The sequence below is a fragment of the Cherax quadricarinatus genome, chromosome 6, assembly GCF_038502225.1.
Source record: "Cherax quadricarinatus isolate ZL_2023a chromosome 6, ASM3850222v1, whole genome shotgun sequence".
In the NCBI taxonomy this organism is placed as follows: Eukaryota; Metazoa; Arthropoda; class Malacostraca; order Decapoda; family Parastacidae; genus Cherax; species Cherax quadricarinatus.
Genome location: NC_091297.1, coordinates 49,959,306 through 49,978,782, shown reverse-complemented (window position 1 = coordinate 49,978,782; position 19,477 = coordinate 49,959,306). Strand labels below are relative to the sequence as shown.

The following is a 19,477-nucleotide window of genomic DNA, read 5'->3' as shown; positions in this document are numbered from 1 at the left end:
CGTGGTTGATGGAGCAAAAGAGTGCTACCTTTACAAGAAGTGCTGGAAGACAGCAACTAACCTGACAGTGGAGAAGTACAATCCTTTACTACTCATACAACTAACCTGACAGTGAAGCACAATCCTTTACTACTCAGACAACTCGCCCAACAGTGGAGAGGTACAACCTTTACTACTCAGACAACTAACCCACCAATGAAGAAGTACAATCCCTTACTACTCAGACAACTGACCTGTCAGCAGAAATATCCATTAGTACGGCATTCCCTAGTGAGTAACATTTATGCACAGCAAATATTTTTCTTTGGCAACAACCAAAGGTCCTAGCAATTCAGTGTACATCATTGCTGGGTTAGTGGATCAGGACAAGTATATGGGAACTGGAGATAATCAAGATGTACAACACAAGATATAAAGCCCCTAAAACTGTGCAAGCTTAATTATGTTCTGGCAACTTTTAAACAAGCAGTTAGTCTTTAGTTTGTGGAGTGATAGTGCTTGACCACTACAGCTGTTAAATAATTACTAGTTCTTTGATAAAGTGGAATTTTTGTTATAATGAGTTTAACAGTAAGTTTTTAATAAAATTTTAATTTGTTTATACAATTTGTGGTCTAAAAAATATTTACAGTTTAAGATTTTTTCGCTATTTCACTTATTATCAGATAATAGTTAATAACAACTTGAACTTTCAGTTTTCTGAAAGATATTTTTAAAACAAACCTAAAATTTATGATCACATGAACATTTAAAAGAATATATTTGTAAACAAAACTTCCTATAAATGACCCAAAGGTTTATTATAAACCTGAGTAACATTCCACAAATAAATTAAAAAAAAAAAATTACTATAAGGGCTATTGTTATATCCACCAAAACCTTTTACTAGCAGTCTTCTCTTCCTTTTGTTGCTGCTGGATTAAGTCAGCATAGATTCCCCCAAGTTTTTTCAACTGATGGTGAGTGCCAATCTGTAAGAAAAAATACAGTATTTAATAGGGCAGTGTTTAAAACATCAAGTACTGATAGTACTGATTTTCAAGCGGGACTTCTTACTTCTTAAGAGCAGTGTATATTAGTTCTAGCATGTGTATAATAGCATCATTTGTGCTTTTATTAGTCCTGAATCCAAACTGACAGGGGTTTAGTATGTTGTGTGAGATGAGGTAGGAATAGATCTGTCTATGAATTAATTTTTCAAAGATTTTAGAGTGCAGAGGTAGGTTAGATAGTGGTCTATAGTTATTCAAGTCAGTTTTACGACCTCCTTTGTGGATCGGGGTGACCCTCACTATTTTGAGAATTGCTGGAAAGGTGGAAGATGCAATGGATTTGTTAACCCTTTCAGGGTTGGTGCCGTACTAGTACAGCTTGCACGCCAGGGTTGGTGCCATACTAGTACGCATAAATTCTAGCGCCTTCAAATCTAGCGAGAGAAAGCTGGTAGGCCTACATATGAAAGAATGGGTCTATGTGGTCAGTGTGCACAGTATAAAAAAAATCCTGCAGCACACAGTGCATAATGAGAAAAAAAAAACTCCAACAGTGTTTTTGCTTTAACCCTTTCAGGGTCCGTGCTGTAGATCTACGACTTTACGTTCAGGGTCCAAACCGTAGATCTACGCCATGAGCTCAGAACACTCTGATAAGCTGTGAGTGGTAAATTTGGGCCTAGATATGAGAGAATACATCTATGTGGTATGTGTGCACCACATAAAACAAATCCTGAAGCACACAGTGTATAATAGAAAAAAACTGAGACCGTGATTTTCGTTTAAAACAGCAACTTTGCAGTGTTTTTCGTATGTTTTTTATAGTTATATTTGCAGTTTCTTGGTCTCATTTGATAGAATGGAAGACACATTACAGAAATAGAGATAATTTTGATTGGTTTTAGCACTAAAAGTGGCTTGAAACTGAGCTCAAAGTAACGGAAATGTTAAATTTTTGCCGATGTTTAAGAGTAAACAAACGACCTCACACGTCTAATACAAGCCAACTGGTGGGTCTAATAAACATTCACATATGTGGTGATGATATTTATACAATTATTACAATATTTCATAAGAGTAAATCTTCTATTTTTCGGTTTGAATAAAAATTCATTATGTGAATAAAAAATCAAAATGGAATTCATTTGTAAAGCCTCAAAATGTAACTGAGCAGAGGAATGTTAGTTTAGTGCCAGGAATACCTACATTATTTATTCTGTACCCTATTTTGAAATTGGAATATTTTGAACTTTGTGTTAAATTGGCCAAATTAACAATTTCCGATCACTTTATTTTGTAGATGATACAGATGACTTGGCAATTTCTTGTGCTCAATCGATAGAATAGAAGTAATACTAGTGAAATAGCTAAGAATTTGGTTGAATGGAATAATGTAATTGGCCTAAAATGGGAGTCAAAGTCGGCAAAATCGCCGATGTGTAAATATCGCTGACACATCAAAATTCGCGAGAGCATAATTTCGTCAATTTTCCATCAAATTTCGTACTTTTTATTTTATTACCTTCAGAAAAAGATTCTCTACTCTCATAAGAAAAAATATAATTTTTTTTTTTTTAAAATTCTTGGACCCTGGTGCGCACTTTGAAATTTGGCCTCTGGACCCTGAAAGGGTTAGAACAGTGACTTTGTAGTGCATTTTTGTATGCTATTTATGGTTGCATTCTAGTTTTCCTGGTCTCATTTTATAGAATGGAAGATATATTACAGAAATTGAGATGATTTTGATTGGTTTCACAATGAAAAGTACCTTGAAATTGAGCTCAAATTAGCAGAAATGTTTGATTTTTGCCAAAGTTCAAAAGTAAACAAATCATGCCATGCATCTAATACACATCAACTGGAGAGTCTAATATTCTTTCACAAGTGCGCTGATATTATTTATATCATTTCTACACTAATGCAGTAGTCTGCATAACAGTAAATCTTCTGTTTTTTTTTTTTGTGAGAATAAAAATTCAAAGTGGAAAGCAAAAGAAATGTAAGAGAGGCCTGGTGACATGGCTAATGAACAGAAAAAGTGTTATTTTAGTGCCAGGAATGTCTGTCTTGTGTATTCTGGACCCTATTTGGAAATTGGCATCTTTTGAAATTTGTGCAAAAATTGGCAAAATGGCAAATTTCTGATCACTTTATTGGATACTTGAAATCGGTAAATGGGTGGTTTCTTGTACTCATTCAATAGAAAAAATTGAGTTCAAGCAAAATGGTTATGATTTTTGTCGACTGGTACATTGGAATTGGCTGAAAATAGGGCTCAAAGTGGGTGAAATCACCAATGCATAAACATTGTCGAGACCGCTAACTTTGTGAGAGTATAATTCCGTAAGTTTTCCATCAAATTTCATACTTTTGGTGTCATTATGATCGGGAAAAGATTCTCTATCATTTCATAAGATTTTTTTTTTTTTTTTTTTTAAATTTCCAACCCTGAGAATAAGTTTAAGAGAGGGCCTGCCGACCCTGAAAGGGTTAAAGAGTGTTGCAATAATTGGTGACAGTGTCTCACGAAATTGTAATGACACGATTGCAAACAAACCATACCACAGGCGGGGATAGAATGCGCGATCAGAGAGTCTCAAAACTCCAGACCGTCGCGTTAGCCACTGGACCAGCTAGCCACAATATGATTCGTCCAACTAGGTATATTTCTACACCATACGAAGGTTAGCATAGGCATCACTGTGACCACAAATGCAAGTTTTTACAGACGAATCTCCAGCTAGCGTGGCCGTGACGAACTCTAGCTCAAGTCCCCTCAAAGCTGTTAACATGACTCATGAAATCGTAATGACACAAATGCAAACAAACCATACCACGGGCGGGGAGAGAACCCACAATCAGAGAGTCTCAAAACTCCAGACCACAAACTTGCATTTGTGGTCACAGTGGTGCCTATGCTAACCTTCCTATGGTGTAGAAATATACCTAGTTGGACGAATCTTATTGTGGCTAGCTGGTCCAGTGGCTAACGCAACGGTCTGGAGTTTTGAGACTCTCTGACCGCGGGTTCTATCCCCGCCCGTGGTATGGTTTGATTGCATTCGTGTCATTACAATTTCATGAGTCATGTTAACGGCTTTGAGGGGACTTGAGCTAGAGTTCGTGATGCTTTTTTGTACATAAAAGGTGGTAAGTTATTTACGTCCCTTGCCTTGTTTTAAGGGTGTTGATGATGAGCGAGACTTCTGTTGGGTTGGTTGGGGCTAGGAATAGTGTATTCGGGTAGGTGCCTGTGAGGTAGTCTGATGGATGGGTGTTTGAGCTTGGGATTTTGCTTGCTAGATACATGTACTTTCCTATGGTGGAGAAGAAGGCATTGAACCTGTTTGTTGTTTCAGTTGGTGGGAGTAGGGGTTTATCTGATTTTGTTAATTTGATTGTTTTGTTTTTGGATATCTTTTTTGTTTCTAGAATTTCGGATAGGGTTTTCCAGGTCTTTTTCATATAACCTTTTATGTTATGTAAGCTATTTTCGTAATACAATTTTTTTTGACCTTCTTATCAGGCTAGCAAGGACTGACGAGAAACGTTTAGAATGGTCTCTAGTTATTTGACCCATTTTGTACTGTTTTTCACATAGGAAGCTTTGTGTTAATGGATTTAAGGATGCTGGGTGTTAGCCAGGGACTGTTCAGTCTCTTAGCTGTGATCTGTTTAGTTTTTTAGGGCAATGCTTGTTATAGAGGTAGTGGTTTTTTTGTAGAAAATTATTAATACATTCATTTGTATCTGTATATATTCCAAGCTCATTATGCCAGTCAACATTATTCATAGCTGTTATAAACTTATTAACAGCTGTCTTGTTATGTAGACTGAAGGTAACTTTAGTAGTGTCTTGGGGCAATTTACCTAGGTTGGTTATGAGAAAGGTAGGGTAGTGGTCTGTGGCATTGTCTGTGATAATGCCTGATTTTAAAGGGGATATGGTGTTAGTCCAGATGTGGTCTAATAAGGAGATACTAGTCTCAGAGATTCTTGTAGGTTTTGTTACTGTTGGTAGCAACAAGCAGTTGCTCATAGTGTTTGTGAATTCAGTTACTTGTGGGTCCTGGTCATGTAGTAGATTTATGTTGAAATCTCCTGAGAGCATCAAGTGGTCTTTGTATGTTCATCAGTTATCATGTTTCCTAACTTTTCACTAAAATGGTAAATATTTGACTGTGGTAATCCACAGAAGTTTATCACTGTGAGGGGTTTTTGCAGGTCTTTTGATTTAAATTTAGCTATAATATATTCTCCATGTTCATCCCTTGTGCAAGAATTATTGATACATTCAAGTTGATCTGAGTAGTACATAGCTGTTCCACCCACTTGCTGTTCTGTCCTACAGTTGTGTATGGCTGTGTAACCAGGAATGGCATAGACATCTGTAGTACAAAGCTTTAGCCAGGTTCCTCTTCAAGGGGGGCTCCTTGGCGTGGTGAAGAAGCTCTTGGTCTGAGGAATTAGACCTGTTGGTCTCCTTCCTCAGACCAAACCTAATTATCCCCCAATCCCCCCTTCCCTATCCCATCCTCCCTTTTTCCTTTCCTCCTCTTCCTCCCCACCCCTCCCTTTTGCCCTTCCTCTTTTTTGGCCTTTGGGATATTTCCCACGGGCACGCTAGTTCCTGGGTAGGGGAAAGGGTACCGGGGTCCATCCCATTCCATTGAGGTTCTTGGCGGTGGTTAGTTTGCTGTGGAATCTGGATCGCCTGGGGATGCCCCAATCCCTCTCCGGTCTCCCGAGGAGTGGCTTTGGGTGTCTTTCGGGCGATGGGTGTATCTCTGGAGGCTGCCTTTCGGATTCCAGGGGTGGGGGCCAAAGGAGATATGCTTTGTGATGGATATCCGGCCGCCCTCTCTTTTGTCCACCAAGGTAGCTCGGCAGATGTGAGGTTGCTATCCCGGATTGCTGGTTTACTGGCATAAAAGGTAGGGTATGGCACAGGTTCCATGCCGCATCTGTGCTACTTGCGGTGCTGAGGTCCTCTTGGGCACGGAGGGAGATTTCTGGCCCTTTCAATCCTCCTAGGAACTATCCCTCCCCAGTCCCCCCTTTTTTTATTCTTTTTTTTTTTTATTTTTCTTTTCTACTTTTTTCTTAAAAACAAAAAGAAAGAAGTAACCTAACCATGGAGGACCCAATCCATGACCTCGCTACCCCCGGGCCCCTTCTTGTTACTGCACCCCATTCTGACCACTCTTCGGACACTCCTAAGGCCCCTGTACCTCTTGCTGGTGCTGTTTCATCACCCGCTTCAGGTGCCGGGGTTTCGACTGACTCCTTTGATTTGTCTGACCTCCGCTCTCCTTTGACTATGCTTCCGGCCTCTCCCTCTACGGTGTGGCAATTTTTGAATTGCCAGCCCATCCCACATCGGACCAACTCCGGTCCCACTCCTGAACGCCAACAACAATTGCCTGATGATATTTCTTTGCCACTTTCTCATTCTACTCAGAAAACACTGACACGTTGTGCTCTCCCTTTCCACGCTCAGTTTCGGAATGCACAATGGACTAAATTCTTTACTTTACGACCGACTTCCTCTATTGCCTATCTTTCCGAACATAGTATTGGCAAGGCGCTCCTATGCCATGTTGGTAGAGATATTTCCTTTCACTCTCTCAAGAGTGGTACCCGCATCATCACTGTCCAGAATGCCACCCAAGCTCGTGATCTTTCTCTTCTTTCACATATCGATACTATTCCTGTCACTATCGAAAAACATCATTCCCTCAATTCCTGTAATGGTACTGTTATTCTGCCCCATACCATAATCCAACATAATTTACAGACATGTGGCAATGACATTCTTGAACAGCTGGAACTCCAAGATCTCCCAATCCTCAAAGTAGACACTTACGTCCTTCCTGCCCGTGGGCGGAGACGTTACCCTTGCAATGTGGCTCAATTAACTTTTGACGGCCGTGAACTCCCATCCACTGTTTATGTAGCAGAACATCATTTACATGTTCGAAAGGTGATCCCTACACCGCAACAGTGTAGAAACTGCTGGCGATTTGGTCACCCTGCAAAATATTGCAGATCTATAGCCGAATGCTCAGTCTGTGGTGCTGATGACCATTCTAATATGTCTTGTAGTCGACCTTCCTCTTGCCTTAATTGTCATGAGGCTCGCCCTTCTTACTCTCGCCGTTGCCAGGTCTACTTAAATGAGCGAGAAATCTGTTGCCTCAAAGAAGCTGAAGGTCTCCCTTATTCTATGGCAGTTTCTCAAGTGCGCCTCCAAGGGAGACTGCCCCGTATTTCTTATTCTCGTGCTTCTAAACATCCCCCCACTTCTGCGGTCTCATCTTCTGCAACTTCCTCTGTGGTTGCCCCTCCCATAGTCACTTCTGTCTCTAATTCTTTTGCTGTCCTAGGCTCAGAAGTCCCTACTTCAACACCTCAGTCTGTTCTCACTTCTTCGTGTCCTTCCTCGCAAGCCCCGGTATCAACAAGACTTCGTACGACACCTCCTCCCAATCATCCCTCTACTTCTCAGAAGTCCAAAAAAAATCTCCATTGCTCAAATCTCCTTTAACCTCTCCTTCACTTCTTCCACCTCCAAATTTTACCTTCCCAGTCTCTGTACCTAGTTCTTTTCTTCTCACTGGCTCTGTTACAAGTGTGGAGGTTCACCCTCCTCCTCATGCTGTGCCTTCCTCCTCTGTCCCCTCCCCAGTTTCTTCCTCTTCTGCCACCTCCCAGGTTTCTGCCTCTTCAGTCCCCTCCCACACTTCTCCGGTTCCCTCCACCCTTTCGTCCACCCCTACTTTGGTATAGTCCATTACAGTTCCAATCTTTACTCACCCTCCTCCTTCCATCTCCAATATTGTCTCCCATGAGACGTCTTTGAATTCCGAAACACTTGAAGCTATCTCTGAGTATACTGCAGAGACCAAACCATCAATGGACACTGATCCACCCCTTGTTCCTTCTCTTTCCTCTCCTCCATCTGTGCAACTCCTTTCTTTGCAGTGCACTGTTCCTTTGCTGCTTGAATGTTTTTCTGCTACCGCTGCATGTGGACTTTTCTAACCTCTCTAGTCCGTAGGTACCCTTATCTGCGGATTTTTGGTATCTTTATTGTTGCCAATCATGGCCTATTTACAGTGGAATATACGTGGCCTCAGGGGTAATCGGGGTGAGCTTCAGATGTTGCTTTCCCAGTTTTTCCCTGTTGGTGTTTGCTTACAAGAACCAAAATTACACTCTGCTGTTATCTATCAAATCTCAGGCTATAATTTATTGTATTCTTCAGATCCTTTTAGTGATGGGACCTTTAATGAAAGTGCCCTTCTTCTACGCACTGATATTCCGTACCATCAGCTATTTGTTTGTACTTTGCTGCATTACACAGCAGCCCATATCCACTTGCATAGGTGGTATACACTCTGCTCTTTGTATCTCTCTCCTCCTCGAGCATTATCTATCCTGGATGTTGCCTTTCTTGTTTTGTCCTTACCGCCACCACTTCTGTTACTTGGCGATTTTAATGCTCATCATTTCCTGTGGGGAAGGTCTCACCGTGATTCCTGTAGCATTCAGTTGGAGGATTTTCTTGCTTCCCACCCCCTCCATGCTTTAAATACAGGTACTCCAACCCATTTTGATCCTCGTACTCATACTCTCTCTTGCACTGATTTCTCAGTCTGCTCTTCCTCTACCGCACTAGACTTCATCTGGTCTGTTTCCCGGACTTACAGCGATCATTTTCCAATCATTCTTACTTCTTCATATTCACAACCTCTTCGTAGCCCACGCTGGCAATTTGATCAGGCAAATTGGGACCTTTACTCACAACTAACTGCTTTTAGTGAGGTTCCTTCTTTGTCCTCCATTGATGAGCTTTTACACCTTTTCTTGTCCCCAGTTTTAACCGCAGCTTCTCATTCTATACCCCAAACCTCGGGCAGGTATTCTAAGAAAAGTGTGCCTTGGTGGTCTCCTGCTTGTACTCGTGCAATACGTTTGAAACGCGCTGCATGGGGTAGGTACCGGTACAATAGAACTGCTGAGAGACTTCTTGAGTTTAAGCAGAAGCATGCGGTCGCTTGCCGTGTCATTCGTGATGCTAAATGCACTTGCTGGTGAGATTATGTTTCCACCATCACCTCTGCTTCCTCTATGAGTGCAGTCTGGAAAAGAGTGTGGAAATTGAGTGGTAAATACTCTCCTGATCCGGCTCCTGTTCTGTGGGTCGCCGGTGCTGATATAGCAAACCCTCTTGATGTTGCCATTGAAATTAGGCAATCATCTGGCCCATCTATGCCCCTTGTTTCTTTCCTCAAAGTCTGCCAGAGAGTTAGCACCCTAGGACTTTTCTTCTCTCAAAGAAAAACTGTATAATGTGCCTTTTACACTTCAAGAACTAGAGGCGACACTCTCAGCTTGCCAATCATCGGCAGCTGGGCCTGACAACATTCATATTCGGATGTTACAGCATTTACGTAAGTCAGCCCTTGCAGTCCTCTTACACCTCTTCAATCTTATTTGGTCACAAGGAGCTCTTCCCCAGCTGTGGAAATCTGCCATTGTTCTCCAGTTCCGCAAACCGGGTACTACGGGACATGCCTCCCACTATCGTCCCATTGCTCTTACCAGTGCAGTTTGCAAAGTGATGGAATGTCTGGTAAATCAAAGTTTAATGTGGTATTTAGAGACACACAACAGTCTCTCCACTAGTCAATATGGCTTTCGTAAGGGCCGTTCTACCATAGACCCCTTACTACGCTTGGATACGTATGTTCATAATGCCTTTGCGAATAACCACTCAGTTACTGCCATATTTTTTGACCTTGAGAAGGCATATGACACAACTTGGAGGTATAATATTTTGGCCCAAGCCCACTCCTTATGCCTCCGAGGCAATCTACCATCCTTCCTTAAGAACTTTTTAAAAGACAGACATTTCAGTGTTCAGGTTAATAATGTGCTCTCCCCGGACTTTGTCCAAGCTGAAGGTGTTCCCAGGGATGTATTCTGAGCACAACACTTTTTCTCCTTGCTATAAATGATTTGGCCTCTAGTCTTCCATCCAATATTTGGTCGTCACTCTATGTATGTTGATGACTTCGCTATTGCTTGTGCAGGCGCTGACTGTCACCTCATTACAGTTTCTCTCCAGCATGTGGTCGACCGTGTTTCTAATTGGGGCACCACGCATGGGTTTAAATTTTCCAATACCAAAACTCACCAAATTACTTTCACTAGACGCTCTGTCATCTCCGATCATCCTTTGTACCTTTATGGCTCACGTATCCCTGAACTTGATACAGTCAGGTTTCTAGGCCTTCTCTTTGACCATAGGTTATCCTGGAAACCTCACATTACCTCTCTGAAGGCAACTTGTCACAGCTGGCTGAATCTTCTTCAAATCCTTGCTCACCTTTCATGGGGAGCTGATCATCAAACTCTCCTTCGCCTACATTCAGCCCTCAATTTATCGAAACTTGATTATGGTGACCAGATCTATTCAGCGGCCTCTCCTGCTACTCTCTCTAGCCTTAATTCCATCTATCATCAGGGATTATGTTTATGCCTTGGTGCTTTTCGCTCTTCCCCTGCTGAGAGCCTCTATGCAGAAGTGAAGGTTCCATCCTTGTCCGATCACTGTGATGCTCATTGCCTTCACTACCTTGTACGCTCTCGTGATCTCCGCAATCCTTCCATTTATAGAATAGTCACCGATATTAGTAGACATTCTTTATTTGTTCGCCGCCCCTGTCTGCTCCATCTCTTTTCTCTTCACCTACATTTGCTCTCTTTTTCTTGACCACTTCCACTCTCATTCTCATGCCATTGCAGTGTACACAGATGGCTCTAAGTCTTCTGATGGTGTCGGATTTGCAGCATTGTTTCCGGACAGCATCGTGTAAGGGCATTTACTGTCTTTGGCTAGCATTTTTACTGCTGAATTATATGCCATTCTTGTAGTACTTATCCATATTGCATCTCTGCCTGTATCATCATTTGTGGTTGTTTCAGACTCCCTTAGTGCTTTACAGGCTATACAAAAATTTGATACACCTCGCCCCTTAGTTCTCCGTATCCAACTTTGGTTATGCCGTATCTCTACCAAGCATAAAGATATTGTTTTTTTGTTGGGTCCCTGGTCATGTTGATGTACAGGGCAATGAACAGGCAGACACTGCTGTGCGGTCAGCAGTACATGACCTTCCAGTTTCATATAGAGGTGTTCCATTCACAGACTATTTTGCTGTTATAGCTACCAACCTTCACACCCGTTGGCAAGAACGTTGGTCTGCTCTGCTCAATAACAAACTTCGTTCTATTAAACCGAGTATAGGTTACTGGCCGTCTTCTTGTCATCAGTATAGAGGTTGGGAGACTACTCTCTCCCACCTTCGCATTGGCCACACTCGTCTTACTCATGGATATCTCATGGAGAGGCACCCTGCTCCTCTCTGTGAGAACTGTTAGGTTCCAGTATTGGTTAGCCACATTCCGGTAGACTGCCCACTCTATCAACGAGCACGCAGAATTTACCTCTAATGTCTTCTTCGCTCTGCTGCTCTCTCTTTACCTTCCCTGTTGCTGATGGACCCTCCTTTCATCTGGACTCTCTCTTTGACTTTTTGACAACAACTGACTTACTCCACAAACTCTGATGATGATACCTTTAGCACTCCCCTCAGCCCTTTCTACCTCAATCTCTTGCTACCCTCTACCCCCACACTATCCCCTGCCACGCTGTTTTCTGTAACCTACTAATCATCCCTCCCCCCTTTTTGCCGCTCGATACCCTCGCTTCCTTCCCTGCCCTGCAGCGCTGTATAACCCTTGTGGTTTAGCGCTTCTTTTTGATTATAATAATAATTTAGCCAAGTTTCCTTGAGTGTGATGATTGACTTATTGGTATGAAGGGAACTGAGTAATGCTGTGAGGCCATCATAATGTTTGCTCAAAGATCTGACATTGTAATTAAAGATAGTTGTTATTGTTGGCTCTGAGTAATGTCTTTGCTTGGTCTGCTGTAATATAATTACAGTTACTGTTTGATTATATAATTACAGTTACTGTTTAATTCGTGTAAGTCATTTAACAAAAGGTTGAGATCAGGATCAATGCTTGTAATCATAATGTTATGGGTGACTCTACAACTAGACTTTTGAATAAAGTGTTATGTTAAAATTAATAATTATGATACTAAACTAAATTATCTTACTAGCTAATGGACTGTTACAAATAGTTTTAAAAAGATACAGAGAGACAGTTTACTCTTAACCCTTTGACTGTTTTGGCCGTATATATACATCTTACGAGCCAGCTTTTCGGACGTATATATACTCAATAATTCTAGTGGCTTCAAATCAAGCAGGAGAAAGCTGGTAGGCCCACATGTGAGAGAATGGGTCTGTGTGGTCAGTGCGCACTGTATAAAAAAAAATCCTGCAGCACGTAGTGCATAATGAGAAAAAAAAACTCCAACTGTGTTTTTGGATTAAAATGCCGACTTTGAGGTGTATTTTCATATAGTATTTATGGTTGTATTCTCGATTTCATGGTCTCATTTGATAGAATGGAAAACACATTACAGAAGTAGTGGTGATTTTGATTAGTTTCACTACGAAAATTACCTTGAAATTGAGCTCAAAGTAGCGGAAATGTTCAATTTTTACTAATGTTCAAGAGCAAACAAATGACACCACACGTCCAATACACGTCAACTGGGGAGTCTAATATTCTTTCACTAGCGCACTGATATTATTTATACCATTTTTACAATAATGCAGTAGTCTGCTATACAGTAAATCTTCTATTTTTGTGTGAACAAAAAATCAAAATAGAAAGCAAGGGTAATATAAGAGCGGCCGAGACATGACTAATGAACAGAGGATGTGTTATTTTAGTGCCAAGAATGTCTGCATTGTTTATTCTGGACCCTATTTTGAAATTGGCATCTTTTTTAATTTGCATAAAATTGGCCAAATTGCCAATTTCTGACCACTTTATTGGGTAGCTAAAATTGGTAAATGGGCAGTTTCTTGTACTCAGTTGATAGAAAAAAATGGAGTTCTAAAGAAATTGCTATGAGTTTGGTAGACTGGAACAATGGAATTGGCCGAGAAAAGGGCTCAAATTCAGTGAAATCGTTGAAGTGTATATATTGCCAAGATCGCTAACTTCATGGGAGAGTAATTCCGTAAGTTTTCAATCAAATTTTGTACTTTTGGTGTCATTAGCATCAGGAAAGGATTCTATCATTTCATAAGAAAATATAATTTTTTTTTTTTTCAAATATTTTTTCGACATATAATAACAGTTTCAGAAAGGGGCTTGCGACAGTCAAAAGGTTAATATGGTACAGATTTGATGATTTAATATTTGACAGTTTTAGTTTTGGAGCTTGACAAAAGTTGTAGATTTAGGATAGACATTTACTGAACACAATAAAATTGCTTTACTGGAAGTGATACGTAATTAAATTAAAAGTCTGCAGGTAATGGTAGTTATAAAGAAATAGAAAACAAAAATAATAGTTTATAATAGTAGATTATGCTCTTATTATGGCACAAGGTTGACAATATAATATTGCACTGGTGATCACTTCTATAATAATAGTAAGCAAGTAATGGTAAACTAAAAATTGTACTAAAGTAAAAATTGTACTAAAGTAAAAATTGTACTAAAGTATAAATTGTACTAAAGTAAAAATTGTACTAAAGTAAAAATTGTACTAAAGTATAATGGACTGATAGTAAATATGGTGGTGAACAAAATTTAAGTAATATTAATTAAAATATATATATATATACATATATATATATATATATATATATATATATATATATATATATATATATATATATATATATATATATATATATATATATATATATATATATAAAAAAAGAAATAACATCTGTTACAAGTATTATATTTTTATTAACAACCATTGGGATTCAATATTGCACTGGTAGTAATATTAGAGCTTATAAGGGCAACACAAAGTATTTAAAAGTAAAGAACTACACTAAGAGAATAATATGATTAATTGTAAAAAGTAGAATGGACTGATAGTAAATGTGGCATTAAAACAACTTTTTAGCAAGTAATGGTAATTAATATGTAAAAAATGTACAAAAGTAAAATGTACTGATAGTAACTATGGTATTAAGCAAATTTTTAGCAAGTAGTAATTAATAGTATTTAAAAAATGGGGTTTCAAAATGGACAGACAGTATTTATTAAACAAATTTTAAGCAAGTAGCAATATTAATTTAAGAAAAATACATAACATAATGTGGCTAATTCTCATTAGTAAAATCACATATACTGAGGTAGTTGATTTTGATTATTAAGAGATAGTACTGTGAAATTTGAAATATTATCGGAGCAAAACATACACTTCACGTAGGCTTTGGTTTGGACATTGTTTAATCAGTCTCTGTGAAATTAGTATCCTGAATGCAACATAAAGGGTTATAAACTATTCCACATTGATAGGGTCAACAGGAAGGGTGGTGGAGTGGCGCTGTATGTAAGAGATAATTTAAATTGTTGTGTTAGACAAGATATAAGATTAGAAACATCGGACACAGAATCTGTTTGGCTACAGTTTCTTGAGGGTATTGAAAAATTAATTTTGGGTGTGATTTATAGGCCCCCAAACCTTGATAGGGAGTGCAGTAAGCTGCTATGGAACGAAATTCATAAGGCATCTAGATATGAAAATGTTGTGTTAATGGGATATTTTAACTTTAGACAAATTGATTGGAACAACATGACAGGAAAAATCTTAAGCCTAGGGACAGTTCAGGATTGCTTTATAAAACAGTTTATGACAGAACCAACTAGAGGAAACAACCTGCTTGACTTGGTTCTTGCCAACAAAGAATCATTAATTAATAATCTTGAGGTTAATGATGAGCTTGGGGAAAGCGATCACAAATCACTTGGTTTCAATATATCATGGAATTGCCCAGATAACTGCAATCAAATCTCTGTCCCAGACTTCCGCTTGGCCGATTTCATGGGACTGAGAAATTACCTGGGTGGGCTAAATTGGGATGACCTGACTATGGGTCAGGTAGGTGGTGTTGGTTGCCAATATGACATATTTCAGAGCATAGTTCTACCTGCCCAGACAATTTTTGTTCCGAGTAGGGAAATTAGATCTAACAATAATGATCCCAAATGGATAAATAGATTAAAACATTTCATTGGTCAAAAGAAAGGCATATACAGTGGACCCTCGACCAACGATGGCATTGATTAATGATAAATCCGACCAGCGATACATTTTAATGCAAAAATTTTGCCTCGACTAGCGCTAAAAAACTCGACCAACACTATTCGTTTCATCTGAGACGCGTCCACTTCTGGCCAGTGTTTACAAGCCAGCCAGCCACTGCGGTCGCTTCCAAGCATACAATCGGAACATTTCATATCATCACAGCCTTTTTAGTGATTTCACCTGCAAAACAAGTCACCATGGGCCCCAAGAAAGTTTCTAGTGCCAACCCTACAGCAAAAAGGGTGAGAATTACTATGGATATGAAGAAAGAGATCATTGCTAAGTATGAAAGTGGAGTGCGTGTCTCCGAGCTGGCCAGGTTGTACACAAAACCCCAATCAACCATCGCTACTATTGTGACCAAGAAAACGGCAATCAAGGAAGCTGTTCTTGCCAAAGGTGCAACTATGTTTTCGAAACTGAGATCACAAGTGATAGAAGATGTTGAGAGACTGTTATTGGTGTGGATAAATGAAAAACAGATAGCATCTCTCAAGCGATCATATGTGAAAAGGCTAGGAAGTTGCATGAGGATTTAATTAGAAAAATGCCAGCAACTAGCGGTGATGTAAGTGAATTTAAGGCCAGCAAAGGTTGGTTTGAGAGATTTAAGAATCGTAGTGGCATACATAGTGTGATAAGGCATGGTGAGGCTACCAGTTTGGACCAAAAAGCAGCTGAAAAATATGTACAGGAATTCAAGGAGTACATGGACATTGAAGAATTGAAACCTGAAGAAGTGTTTAATTGTGACACTGACAATGTTGTGAAACACTTTAGGAATGTCATAAAGGAACGGGAGGTACAGGCCTCTATGGACAGATATGTTGTGCGACAGAGGTCCAGTGACTCTCAAGCTGGTCCTAGTGGCATTAAAAGAAGGGAAGTAACCCCAAAAAAGGACTTGCCACCTCAAGTCCTAATGGAAGGGGATTCCCCTTCTAAACCCTAACACCATCAACACTCTCCCCTCCTCCCATCCCATCAATCATCACCAGATCTTCAATAAAGGTAAGTGTCATGTAACTGTGCATGTCTTCTTCAGTTTGTGTATTAAAATTAATATTTCATGTGGTAAAGTTTTTTTTCAACACTTTTGGGTGTCTTGCACGGATTAATTTGATTTCCATTATTTCTTATGGGGAAAATTAACTCGACTAACGATAATTTCGATTAACGATGAGCTCTCAGGAACGGATTAATATCGCTGGTCGAGGGTCCACTGTATAGGCATATCAAAAGAGGGGATGGGCAGTTAAGAAATCAATATATTCAATTAACCCTTTCAGGGTCGAGAGGGCGTCTCCTAAACTCGTTCTCAGGGTCGAAAATTTTTAGGAAAAAAAAAAAAAAAATCTTACGAAATGATAGAGAATCTTTTACCGATCATAATGACACCAAAAGTATGAAATTTAATGGAAAACTTACAGAATTATGCTCTCGCAAAGTTAGCGGTCTCGACGATGTTTACACCGGCGATTTTGCTCAATGAGCCCTATTTTTCACCAATTCCAGTGTACTAGTCGACGAAAATCATATCTATTTTGCTAGAACTCAATTTTTCTGTCGAATGAGTACAAGAAACCACCCATTTACCGATTTCAACTATCCAATAAAGTGGTCAGAAATTGGCAATTTTGCCAATTTCACACAAATTTCAGAAGATGTCCATTTCCAAATAGGATCCAGAATAAACAAGACAGACATTCCTGGCACAAAATAACATTTTCTCTGTTCATTAGTCACGTCCCCATGCCCCTCTTACATCTGTTTTGCTTTCCACTTTGAATTTTTATTCTCACAAAAAATAAGATTTACTGTTATGCAGACTACTGCATTAGTGTAGAAATGGTATAAATAATATCAGCGCACTTGTGAAAGAATATCAGACCCACCAGTTGACGTGTACTGGGTGCTTGGCATTATTTGTTTACTTTTGAACTTTGGTAAAAATCGAACAGTTCTGCTACTTTGAGTTCAATTTCAAGGTATTTTTCTTAACGAAACTAATCAAAATCATTTCAATTTCTGTAATATGTCTTCCATTCTATAAAATGAGACCAGGAAAACTAAAATACAACCATAAATACCATATGAAAATACACTGCAAAGTCGCTGTTTTAAACCAAAAATATTGTCGTTTTTTTTTTTCTCATTATGCACTGTGTGCAGCAGGATTTTTTTTATACTGTGCACACTGACGACATAGACCCATTCTTTCATATGTACACCTACCAGCTTTCTCTCAGTAGATTTGAAGGCACTAGAATTTAGGCGTATTAGTACATCAATAACCCTGGTGCATAAGCCATACTAGTACGTAGGAAACCTTGAAAGGGTTAAAGATATAAAAAAAAGAATAAGAAAAGCAAAAAGGGATTATGAGGCTAAAGTCACAAGGGATTTGAAGACTAATCCAAAAGGGTTCTTTCAGGTATACAGAAGTAAGATTAGGGACAAGATAGGCCCACTTAAGAGTAACTCAGGTCAGATCACTGACAGTGATAAGGAAACGTGTGAACTTTTCAACATTTACTTTCAGTTTTTACTCAGGAAGATACTAGCGAAATTCCAGAAATAATAAATTATGCAGAACAGGACGATAATAAACTATGCACAACTAGGGTAATTAGTGACATGGTCCTCAGACAGAATGTGAAATTAAAACCTAACAAATCCCCAGGCCCTGATGAAATGTTTGCAGGGGTTTTAAAGGAATGTAAAAAAAGGACTTAGCATACCTTCGGCTAATTTTTTCAATATATTACTATAAATTGGCATAGTGCCAGACAAGTGGAAAATGGCAAATGTAATACCTATTTAAATGGCAAGAGACAGGTCCTTAGCTTCAAACTATAGACCAATAAGCCTTACCTCCATAGTGGGAAAATTTATGGAATCAATAATTGCCAAGGCAATTTGTAGCCATCTTGAAAGGCATAAATTGATTAATGAATCTCAGTACAATTTTACAAAGGGGCATTCCTGCCTTACAAATTTACTAACTTTTTTCATTAAGGTATTTCAGGATGTTCATCATGGTACTGAATATGATATTGTGTATGTGGACTCCAGTAAGGCTTTCAGTAGAGTTTCACATCAGAAGCTATTGAGGAAACTTAAGGCACACGTAACAGGAGAATTTTTTTTCGGGGTAGAGGTATGGTTGACAAATAGGCAGTAGAGAGTTTGCATAAATGGGGAGAAATGAGAATGGGGGCACGTCACACGCGGTGTTCCACAGGGGTCAGTGTTGGGCCCCTTGTTGTTCACAATTTACATAAATAACATAGATGAGGGAATAAATAGCAACATAAGCAAATTTAAAGATGACAACAAAATAGGCCGTCCAATTCATTCTAATGAGGACATTAGAGCACTCCAGGATGATCTGAATAGACTGATTCAGTGGTCAGAAAAGTGAGATGCAGTTTAACCCTTAAACTGCCCAAACATATATCTACATTTGTACCGCTAGCGCTCCTAACGTAGATCTACGTTTTATTTTTCCTGCCTTCAAATTTGGCACGATTGGCCTGAGATGCCTGGTCAGTATAGAATGGGTCTTAACACTAGGTGTTTACCTGGAGTTTACCTGGAGAGAGTTCCGGGGATCAACGCCCCTGCAGCCCGGTCTGTGAACAGGCCTCCTGGTGGATCAGAGCCTGATCAACCAGGCTGTTACTGCTGGCTGCACGCAAACCAACGTACGAGCCACAGCCCGGCTGGTCAGGAACCGACTTTAGGTGCTTGTCCAGTGCCAGCTTGAAGACTGCCAGGGGTCTGTTGGTAATCCCCCTTATGTATGCTGGGAGGCAGTTGAACAGTCTTGGGCCCCTGACACTTATTGTATGGTCTCTTAACGTGCTAGTGACACCCCTGCTTTTCATTGGGGGGATGTTGCATCGTCTGCGCAGTATAAAAAAAATATGGGACCACTTAGTATCTTGTCGGAGTACCAGTTCAATTGAGCGCCAGCTAGAGCAAATAGCGTGGCAAACACCAGGGATTCACTGATGCCATGTTGTATTAACACTCCCCTTTTAAGAGGAAAGTGATGTTCACCCAGAGTTTAGTGGCTTTGAGATGGATGTGGCCACAAGTGGCCAAGGAAATATAAAAAACCTCGATAATAACCCATGTGCAACAACTTTTCATTTCTGATACCACTGGTAGTGTCATCCTGCCAGAATGTCCTATAACCTATGCCCTAAGAAAA

General features: G+C 39.7%; 1 protein-coding gene across 6 annotated transcripts in view; it reads right to left on the bottom strand.

The window, feature by feature from the left end:
• Positions 1-571: 571 nt before the first annotated feature.
• Positions 572-19,477, bottom strand: part of LOC128694479 (mitochondrial potassium channel ATP-binding subunit) — a 348,027-nt gene continuing 329,121 nt past the window's right edge. For all 6 annotated transcript variants that reach the window (XM_070081553.1, XM_070081574.1, XM_070081563.1 and 3 more), the window contains one exon: positions 572-971. In XM_070081553.1, coding sequence (XP_069937654.1) covers positions 864-971 — 108 coding nt within the window. In that variant the 3' untranslated portion in view covers positions 572-863. The remainder of the gene's footprint in view (positions 972-19,477) is intronic.